Source organism: Schistocerca cancellata, chromosome 5 (genome assembly GCF_023864275.1).
Source record: "Schistocerca cancellata isolate TAMUIC-IGC-003103 chromosome 5, iqSchCanc2.1, whole genome shotgun sequence".
In the NCBI taxonomy this organism is placed as follows: Eukaryota; Metazoa; Arthropoda; class Insecta; order Orthoptera; family Acrididae; genus Schistocerca; species Schistocerca cancellata.
In genome coordinates, this window is record NC_064630.1 from 136,931,778 (window position 1) to 136,942,463 (window position 10,686).

Sequence of the window (10,686 nt, forward strand, 5' to 3'; positions counted from 1 at the left end):
AGTCTCTACTATTTGAATTTCTCTCTTTATTGCTCATTCCTATTTATCTTGTTATGATACACATGGATGTGTTAAGCTAATTTTGCTACAAGGATTACTGCCACATTTTGGAGATAGAAATCAGTAATTTAATGTATTGTAAATATTTTGACAATATTATGAGAAGGATAGATTGCTACTCACCATATGGATGAGACGTTGAGTCACAGACTGTGCAGCTCTATATAGCGAGTAGCAATCCATCCTTTCGTACTATTGTCATATTTCTTCCTGGATTTTCCTTTTTATATTTTGAATTAGTCATGGCCTGCAGGACAAAAAAATAATTTTAATTATGTGTGGGATTTAAATATCTCTTGTAAGCATCTGTTAAAGCATTTGGGAATATTGACTATTTATACAGTTCATTTATTCACATTAAAAATTGTTTGAATTAGAGAATGATAGAGATATTCATTAACACACTTACCAAAGAAAGGAATAGTCTGCTATACCTCTAGTGAATGTAGCTCGAATGCAGAAAGGAGTGAAAAATACAGATAAGAAAACTCTTTGACAATCTATTTACTTTAATAACATATCTGAAGGCAGCAAAGTGCTTTCAGGTGCAAATTACAGTGAGTTTTTCATAATTGTTGTTGTAAAATGACTGTTACATAACTTGCTACCAAGAAATGTATTCCATTTTCTCTTAAGCTGCATATTTGGTTCTTTTCAAGATAGTGTGAGAGCATTTTAATTTCAGGACCATTTGGTGAACAGGATGATGAACAAGTATTTGTCCAGAAAGTTGTACCAGAGACAGATCAGTTATTTGTAAGGTTGGCATCTAATGGGAAAAGGTACTCCAGCTTTAATTAACTATTTCATAAAGTTCATTAATTAATAAATCATTAATAATTTAATTAAATGATTGACTTTTTAGAGGCTTCAAAACAAATCAAAGACATGGATATTTTCATACATCCATCTTCAGATGGATAGGGGAACAACAGTTGATAAATATATGTGAACCAATTAAGTACACTGTCAGCTCTGTGCCTGTATTTATTGTCACAGGGAGTGGCCGCATGGTTTGAGGCGCCATGTCACGGATTGTGCAGCCCCTCCCACCGGAGGTTCAAATCCTCCCTCGGGCATGGGTGTGTGTGTTGTTCTTAGCATCAGTTAGTTTAAGTAGTGTGTAACTCTAGGGACCGATGACCTCAGCAGTTTGGTCCCTTAGGAATTCACACATATTTGAACATTTGTATTTATTATTTATTTAAAAACAACTGATTTTGGTGGTCCACTCCACGTTCATCAGACCCCTGTCTGGAAACTGGTGGTCGTATAATCAATGGCAGTCAACATCATAAAAGAATCAAAAACATCAGTGTTCACAGTGATGCATCTAGTGCAGCCTATCAACCATTGATTGACTGATTGACTGATAGACGCATCACACGTGAGTATGCCAATGTTTTTGAACCTTTTATGGTGTTGATTACTATTGGTTATATGACAACCAATTACCATAAAGGAGCCAAATGAAGGTGAAGTGACTACTGAAGCCAGTCACAAGATACAGAACTGATGGTGTTATTCATTGGTTCACATGTATAGATGTGGACTTTTGTCCTTTGATGACCTTAGGAACTTAAAAAGTCATTATGAAGTTGGCAGTTGACTGAGTTACTTGATTGTCACATTAGACTTACCATCACTCTTATCTTAAATGCCAATAATTTTTATAAGATAGATAGTAGATACATACTGTTTTTTTTTTATTTGACTTAATTATAATCATGTCATTTACTTTCTGTTTGTTGCAAGTGTTATGAAATATTTATGTGTGATGTAATCACAGATGGAATTTGCTGATCATGTTTTTATTTTATTTGCTTGCATGTCAGTGTTTGGAGTACATTTTCAGACGCTAACACTATGGTTATGGTACTTTTTCGAATATGCCAGCAGTCTGTCTGCTTCTCGAGGTTTCCTAAGTGTTCATGTTGATTATCAAAATGCCTGTTTCCAGAGTCCCTATCACCATCACCTTCTAATATTGGAGTTCTCAACATCTAATAAGGTTTTATCCTGCAGTAATATTATCATTTTTAAGTTTCGTGTTTAAATCAATATTTCTTTAATTGCAAATATAGACTCACCAGCCGTGTTCACTGCTTAACTTGGTTTTCCTGCTGTTCCTTTGTTTTCTCTCCCTAGTTTCTAAATTTCCCCTGACATCTTGTTTATTCTGTGGTGTGATATAGTCCTGTAATGCAAAATGATTTTCTCTGCCTTCCTCTGAAGAAGAATGTTAATCCCTACTGTGTTATGTATGTGTACTTCTACTGCATCAATTACAATCAGGGACTGGGTGTTGTGTTGTCCTAATCACCATCACTTCATCCCCATTGATGCGCAAGTCACCGAAGTGGCGTCAAATCGAAAGACCTGCACCAGGTGAATGGTGTACCCGACGGGAGGCCCTAGTCACATGACATTATTATTATTATTATTATTATTATCTATTTTAATAATTTCTCCAAAAAGTGAATGCCATCAATGACCAGCCCCAAATGATCAATTCCAAATAACAAATGTGTTCTGCTGCATACTCCTCACATTGCTTGCTGAACTGTTGTCTAAATCATTCATTTATGGGTAATTCATTGCCAGGTGAGTGACACTGCAGTGATGCAGGAGACAGAAGCAGCTGAACTGTTTTACAGCCCAGTTGCCTAATTTGGTTTATGCATGACATTTCTAAACCATTCAAGGTGATAACTGTAGTGCTTCTTAGATAAGGGCATTGCCTGCACCACACTTACAATATTACCGGTAGATTTGGGATATTGTCTATAAAGACACTATGATTTTAATGAAGCCTTTTTTTTTTTTCCTTTGATATGTGTGTCCTACGAAGGGATCAACATCCATGTTCTCCATGCTACTCTGCCCAAGCTTCTTCCATAATCTACTTGTAACTTTGTTCATTTCCACTTTCATACCACATTCTTCTTCCTCTCCATCTCTTCGTTGCAATCTTTTGTTTCAATATATAACTCAGGTAGAACATGTTCCTCATTCTTGTAATTTCCTCTCCTATTCTTAGAAGTATGTCTTCATTCCACTTTTTGTCTGTCCATTTTACTGTAAATATTTTTCTCTACTGTGACATTTCAGAGCTATCCAGATATTTTTCTCTTTATTTTGACTGCCTATGGTTCTTCTGTCATGTTGTACTGCTCTCCAAACAAGCCACTTGGCAAAGCTGTTTCCTAGATGTAGCAGCATTCTTTTTCCTGTTAACAAAATTTTCACTTCTTCAAAAGGTATTTTACACATAGATGTTCTACTTGACTCCTCCAAACAGCTTCCATTTCATTTCATCAAATGTCTAAGTACCTTAAGGGTTTTACTTATTCCTTGCTCTGTCCATCAAACAATATTTTGAAGGAACCTCCATATTTGCTGATTGTCGTCACTTTGGCATCCGTACATTCACCCTCATTCTATAGCTTTTTTCCACCCTTTTATGACCTTCACCATCATCGGCTGTAGTGCTTTCACCAGTACTGTCAACACTGCTTGATCATCTGCATACTTAATATAATTAAGTCTCTTAAGGAGATACATAATTGATAGGTATTATACAGCTAACTTAAACATGCCAAAAAAATTAAATTTGTGGCACCAAAACAATATTCTTATGTTGAATTCACAGACTCATTGCACCAGTACTGAAAAATGCATCAGCATTTCTCTGTTGCCTTTTTTTACCAATTTACAGACAGCAAAAGATATCATATTTTCGAATGTGAAAGAATCATCTCATTAGGAAGTTTTTGTGTGAAACCATTTTGTTGGCCACTTTGGCAAATCTCTTGTCCTTGGCCACTAATTCATTGTAGAATCTTTGTATGAATTTTAAAGCACTGAATTTAGTTCATGAAGATACATCTGAGATTTCACAAATACCTTAGGTAACAATTATTCTATTCCATTGTGGCATTGTGATGCAGCAACCTTATTATGGCTAATATTAAAAACAGTTGTAGGTTGCACAGTGTTCATTATTAACTCAAGAACGACATGTTACGCCCAGGTAGGACACCACCTGGTTATCTGAAAATATGAAGGGAGGATTATATTACAGTTCATCCGACATGATCCTATCTGGTCTACTACAACAGCAAAGTGAGCATGAGAAAACAAGTTGAATGAAATGGCATAGCAATACATATACTATGATAATTCACCTAAAAGTTTTTTTAAAATTTACTACCATACATCAGTTACACTGAGATGACAGTCATTCAATACCTCCTACTATCGTGCAAGACCTCCTTTCGCCCAGCGTAGTGCAGCAACTGAATGTGGTATGGACTCAACGAATCGTTGGAAGTCCCCTGCAGAAATGTGAGCCATGCTGCCTCTATAGCCATACATAACTGCATAAGCGTTGCTGGAGCATGATTTTGTGCAGGAATGGCTCTCTCAATTATGTCCCATAAATGTTCTGTGGGATTCATGTTGGGCAATCTGGGTGGCCAGATCATTCACTTGAATTGCTCAGAATGTTCTTCAAACCAGTCACTAACAGCTGTGCCCCAGTGACAAGGCACATTGTTATCCATAAAAATTACATCTTTGTTTAGGAACATGAAGTCCATGAAAGGCTGCAAATGGTGTCCAAGTAGCCAAACATAATCATTTCTAGTCAATGATTGGGTCAGCTGGACCAGAGGACCCCGTCCATTCCATGTGAACACAGCCAACATTATTATGGAGCAACCACATACTGCACAGTGCCTTGTTGACAATCTGGATCCATGGCTTTGTGGGATCTATGCCATACTTGAACCCTCCAATCAGCTCTTACCAACTGAAATCAGGACTCACCTGACCAGACAACAGTTTTCCAGTCATCTAGTGTTGAACCGATATGTTCATGAGCCCAGGAGAGGTGCTGCAAGTGATGTCATGCTGTTAGCAAAGGCACTCGCATCAGCTGTCTGCTGCCATAGGCCATTAATGCCAAACTTTGTTGCACTGTGCTAATGGACACATTCGTTGTACATGTCACATTAATTTCGGCAGTGATTTCACACAGTGTTGCTTGTGTATTAGCATTGACAAATCTTCGCAAACGCCACTGCTCTCAGTCTTTAGGTGAAGGTCGTTTAATGTGTCTTATGGGCTTGCCAAACTTTTTGGGGGTCAGAATGTACCAGCTCCAGTAAAATCCAATCTCAGTAATTTGCTGCCCTGGCATATATAAACTTGGCCAGACAGGGAGGGATTTCAAAACTAGGTTTCAGGAACATCTACTCACAAAGAATTGACAGAAACATAATTTTACCTTTGCAGAACATCTCAAATCCAGTTACCATCAACCACCCACACATGGAAACCTAAAGGTTTTCACACCACACTCCCAAAGGGAAGAGACTCAAACTTATTAAAGAGATAGGATTTGTTGCTTAATGACCAGTTGACCAGTAAAAATCAAGCCTACTATGGCTCCATGTTTCCCATTTGTAAAGAGCTTATGAGTTTTTAGTTCCTCTTATTCCGTATGACCAAGGTCAGTATTATTTACAACTGTATATCTTCATTGTTTCATTTTAGCTTTATATTTATTGTCGGGTCTTTTCTTTTATTATTGCTTTTAGAAATTTCACTTTTATTGTACAGCAATTGCATCGATGAGCTTTACTGTCTATGTCTCCATACATAGTTTCTGACCTTATATGATGCAAACTACATGCACTTGCATTTTTATTCTAATATTTTACATTTTAGTGTGGCTCTTGGAATATTCAATTCCCTAATGATTTCTGTTCTGGAATGTTCCATGCATCTAGCTCCAACTACCATTTCGTGCTGTGTTCAAAGTCTATTAATTCCCATCGTGCAGCCATAATCAGGTCAGAAACCTTCTCATGTGAGTCACGTGAATACAAATGGCAGCCTTGCCAGTGCACTGTCCCTTTTGTCTACGTGATACTGCCGCCATCTGTACATGCGCATATCACTACCCCCTGACTTCTGTCACCTCAGTGTATAGGTACGATACCAAATGGAAGAAACTGAAAAACATGCCATAAAAATAGACTGGAGAAAAACAGCAGCAACAGGGAGCAATAGAGAGCAGAAGGAAACCTCCTATGCCAACCTTTTATGGGGCATCTAGAAAATACCTTCCTAGCTCCCAAAATGCCAAACCCTTAGTCTGGTTCAGCTGGACTCAGGGTCAAGACACCCTGCCTTCATTCCTGCACAATCTCAACACCTGTCCTGCTCAACTCAGCCTGCCACCTTCCGAAAGTCGACCTCCTCCAGTCTGATGGCTCCATCTACACCTATGTCCACATTAAACCCACCAACAATACTTGCATTTTGACAGCTGTCACCCCTCTTACGCAAAAAAATCCCTCTCAAACAGCCTGACGACTTGGGGATGGCATACCTGCAGTGACAAGAATTCCCTTCCCCAGTATGCTGAGGGTCTCACCAAGGCCTTCAAAGACAGGCACTATTCCCCAGATCCAGTCTGCAAAAAAATCACTGTGCCAGTTCCCCCTCACACCCACAATACTCCCACCACCCCCCAAGAACTGGCCACAAAGGAGTGCCCCATTCATCACCCAGTAGACCCCCCACTCCCACGCAATGAGAACAACTGAACCACATCCTTCACCAGGGCTTTGGTTACCTATCATTATGCCTTGAAGTGAGGAATGTCCTACCCAAGATCCTTCCCCCCCCCCCCCCCCCCCACCAAAGTGGGGTTCCGTCACCCACCCAATCCCCACTACACCTCAGTCCATCCCTATGCCACTCCCAATCCCAACCCCGTGCCACAAGGATCATATCCCTGTGGAAGGCCAGGTGCAAGACCTGCTCTAACCACCCACTCACCACTTCCTATTGCAGTCCTGTCACAGGTTTATCCTACCCCATCAGGGGCCAGGCCACCTATGAAAACAGCTATGTCATTTACCAGCTCTGCTGAAACCATTGCATGGCTTTTTGTATTGGTATGACTACCAACTTGCTGTCCATCAGGACGAATGGCCACCGCCAAACTGTGGCCAAGAGCAGACTACCCTGTGGCACAAAGAGCAAAGTAGACTACCCTGTGGCACAACATATAGGCGAGCACAACATGCTTCATTTCAGTGGTTGCCTCACTACCTACCTGAGCCATCTGGATCCTTTCCTACACCACCAGCTTATTTGAACTGCGCAGATGAGAGTTAACCTTACAATACATTCTCCGTTTCCATAATTATCCCGGTCTCAACCTACGGTAACATGCTGTCCTCACACCCTCCGCTCAACAGTTCCCACACACTCTCTTCTATCATCACCTTCCCACTCTCATCTCCCAGCTTCTTTGTTTGTCATCCTCTGTCAATGCTCCCACCCATCTTTCCCCGATCCTCTCCTTTTCGCTCCTTTTTCCCCCCACACATCCCTGTCCCACAAGCTTCTGACGCCACGCCTCTTAGCTTTCTAGCTCCTGCACACTCTGCCAGACAGTGTTCCTCTGTTACCACACCTGTACACTACTGTCCCTTCCCTTTCCCTGCCCAGCTGCAACCCCTTGTGATAGTAACATCCTGGCCTGAGCTGCCACAGTTGGCGGTCGTGTGTGTGTGTGAGGTGTGCTTGCTCGTGTGTTTGAATGGTTTGTGGTTCTGTGCTTCTCTTTTGCTGAAGAAGGCTGTGGCCAAAAGCTTTATGTGAGTGTTTTGTAATTGTGCCTGTCTGTAACTTAATGTGTCTTCTTTATGGTAAGTAGCAATCTATCTTTTCCTGCTGTTTAAAAACATTATATATACTTATTTGATTAATAATCACACCTGGCAATGTTTTGGTTCGAAAAAAGGAAAAGAAAAGTATTCTGATTATCAAAATATTACTAGATATGCCAGAAAAAAATAAAAAAAAATAGCCATGACGAAGAATTGAACTGGACCAGCAGTTTTAGTAGTCATAACGTCTCAGCAATGTGGCTGTCGACTTCGCTGTACTAGACACAAAGAATGACTGACAGGTAGTTTTAAAACACAACCACCCTAATAATTTGAACATTATTAACTTGTGACCCCACATAATATTAATAAAAAATATTTGTTTTAGACACTCTTTTGATGTATAGCATTGAAAATACGATTTTCTGTCATCGGCTTGGACCTCCATTTTTCAAAAACTAGGGAGTGTCTGGCAAAAAGCCGAAGCACTTATGTCATTATTTTCAATGTAGAACATCATTGCAAAACTTGATCAAAATTGGAGCCCCACGTCAGACTCTCCCGTTGTAAGCAGCAGTGGATGTTGTTGTGTACATCTTAAATCATCTTGAATCTCTCAGCTTGCATGACTGGCTATCATTACACATAAATTTTTCTCTTCATACAAAAATGAAAAAAATCATTTATTGATAAATTCACTGTAAAATATAAATTAGAAATAATGCTAACATCCAGAGTATGTAACACTAATTCTTCTTCAATGTGTTTCTTTCGTTTCTCTTATAGGGTGTGTGTTATAAAAGCTGTAGATGGTAGCACTATAACATCATTTTGTGTTCATGAGTGTGAAGGATCAAGTCGTATGGGCTCCAGACCACGACGATTTATATTCACTGGTCATAGCAACGGAGCAATCCAGATGTGGGATCTTACAACAGCACTTGATCTCTCTAGTCGTGGAGAACCAGGTGATTAATGTGGGGGAATTTAATGGAGTGGGTACAGAAAATGTATTTGTACATTAGCTTATGCAGTATAATACAAGTCAAATGTTAAAGTTTGGATGACATGAGATTATTTTATCTTTCATATAATTTGCAGTATGCATAGTATTAACTGTCAACCATTTGTTGTAATCAGCATGGAACCCTTGTGATTTCAGTGAATCAGATGTCAGGAGGGCCAACAGCTGAAGAACTGCTTAAGCTGCTTGATCAATGTGATCTCAGCAATAGCCATTGTTCCACACCGTGCATTTCACCATGTCCCTCAGCAGCAGCAAATTCTGCAGCACGCATCAAGACTTCAAATGTTGTTTTTCTAAATCAGTCACAGGAATCTAGTGAACGTATTAGCAATGGAACGCCTTGTTGAATGTTAAACTGCGAACATGAGTGATCGTGTTGTATTACAGACATTTGTATGTGTTCAGTGTTACAATTTTTATTATGAAGCATGCTTGTCTATTTTCTTACTGTATGTGATGTGTATGAATGTGTTTTGTACTATTTGCATATATATTTCATGATTCATTAACAGTGGATCTTATTAAAAATAAGAAAATGAAATTTTAGTAATCATCATATAGTGTGAGTATAACATTACCAATCATTTCAGAATTTTAACTTTGACATTTTGAAAAGAGTGATGAGAAGAGGAGAATTCGAGTGAAGTAAAGACTTGCCCCCTATTAACATTGATGTTTGACATTCAGTTCTGCTTTCCCTTTCCTTTATTTCCACCCACCTCTTACAGTTTTCTCTACCCTTTTCTAGTATTTTTTGTATGGCATATTTTCGTGAACTACAGACCTTGCTGAGGTGAGGTGGTTTGCATGCCATACGATATAGGCTAGATAGCTGTAATCAGTCACAACAAAGGGATATATGTGGAGAGGCGGACAAACATGTGGTTCCCGAAGAGGGGCAGCAACCTTTTCAGTAGTTGCAGGGGCAACAGTCTGGATGATTGACTCATGTGGACTTGTAACATTAGCCAGAATAGACTTGCTGTGCTGGTACTGCAGATGACTGAAAGCAGGGAGAAACTAATGCCATTACCTTTCCCTTGGGCATCTGGCTCTGCTGTAGGGTTAAATGATGATGGCATCATCTTGGGTAAAATATATTGCATCGTCTTCGGTAAAATATATTGCAGGTAAAATAGTCTGCCATTTGGATCTCTGGGTGGGGACTACTAAGGGCGATGTCGTCATCAGGAAAAACAAAACTGGAATTCTGTGGGTTGGAACATGGAGTGTTAGATCACTTATTGGGTAGTTAGGTTAGAGAATTTAAAAAGGGGAATCGATAGGTTGAAAAGACATAGTGGCAATTAGTGAAGTGCAGTGGCAAGAAGAACAGAATTTCTGGTAAGATATGTACAGCTGTATCAAACAAAAACAAATAGGGGTAATGGAGGAGCAGGCCTGATATCATCAAATGTAAAACAAGGTCAACGGAATGTAATTGAATTAAGTCAGATCATGCATTTGATAGATCTTATTTTGGTTTATTCATAAAGCATTTGTCATCTAATAACATCTGGAACACTGTGTGGGCCAAAGATATAATATAGACATGCCTGCTCAAAAAAGCGAGGTGTATGAATGTGTGAAAGGAGAAATGAACATTCTTTAAGCTAATAAATTTTTCACTCTTCAACTATCTGTCTCTTCCTGTCTGGGTTTCTGGGTGGACGTGCTGCATGTGTGAACTATGTGTAGTTGTGTAAAAGCTTTTACAATATATCTTATGGATGGGGAGGCAGTTTCTTTCATACCTAAATTATTCATCTGTAAAATGATACCTGGAAGCACACCAACCTGCAATCTTCAAGTATAAGGGTGATCTGATTTGTGATTGTATCATACTGCATTACTGGTCACGGCACGGGACAATGTTTTCGTCTCTCCAAGAAAGAGGAGATAAATATC

General features: G+C 39.3%; 1 protein-coding gene across 1 annotated transcript in view; it reads left to right on the top strand.

Moving 5' to 3' along the window:
- Positions 1-9,438, top strand: part of LOC126188011 (BTB/POZ domain-containing protein KCTD3) — a 245,802-nt gene extending 236,364 nt beyond the window's left edge. Inside the window, exons 10-12 of the mRNA XM_049929427.1 lie at positions 746-842; positions 8,538-8,719; positions 8,914-9,438. Coding sequence (XP_049785384.1) covers positions 746-842; positions 8,538-8,719; positions 8,914-9,125 — 491 coding nt within the window. The 3' untranslated portion in view covers positions 9,126-9,438. The remainder of the gene's footprint in view (positions 1-745; positions 843-8,537; positions 8,720-8,913) is intronic.
- Positions 9,439-10,686: the final 1,248 nt, after the last annotated feature.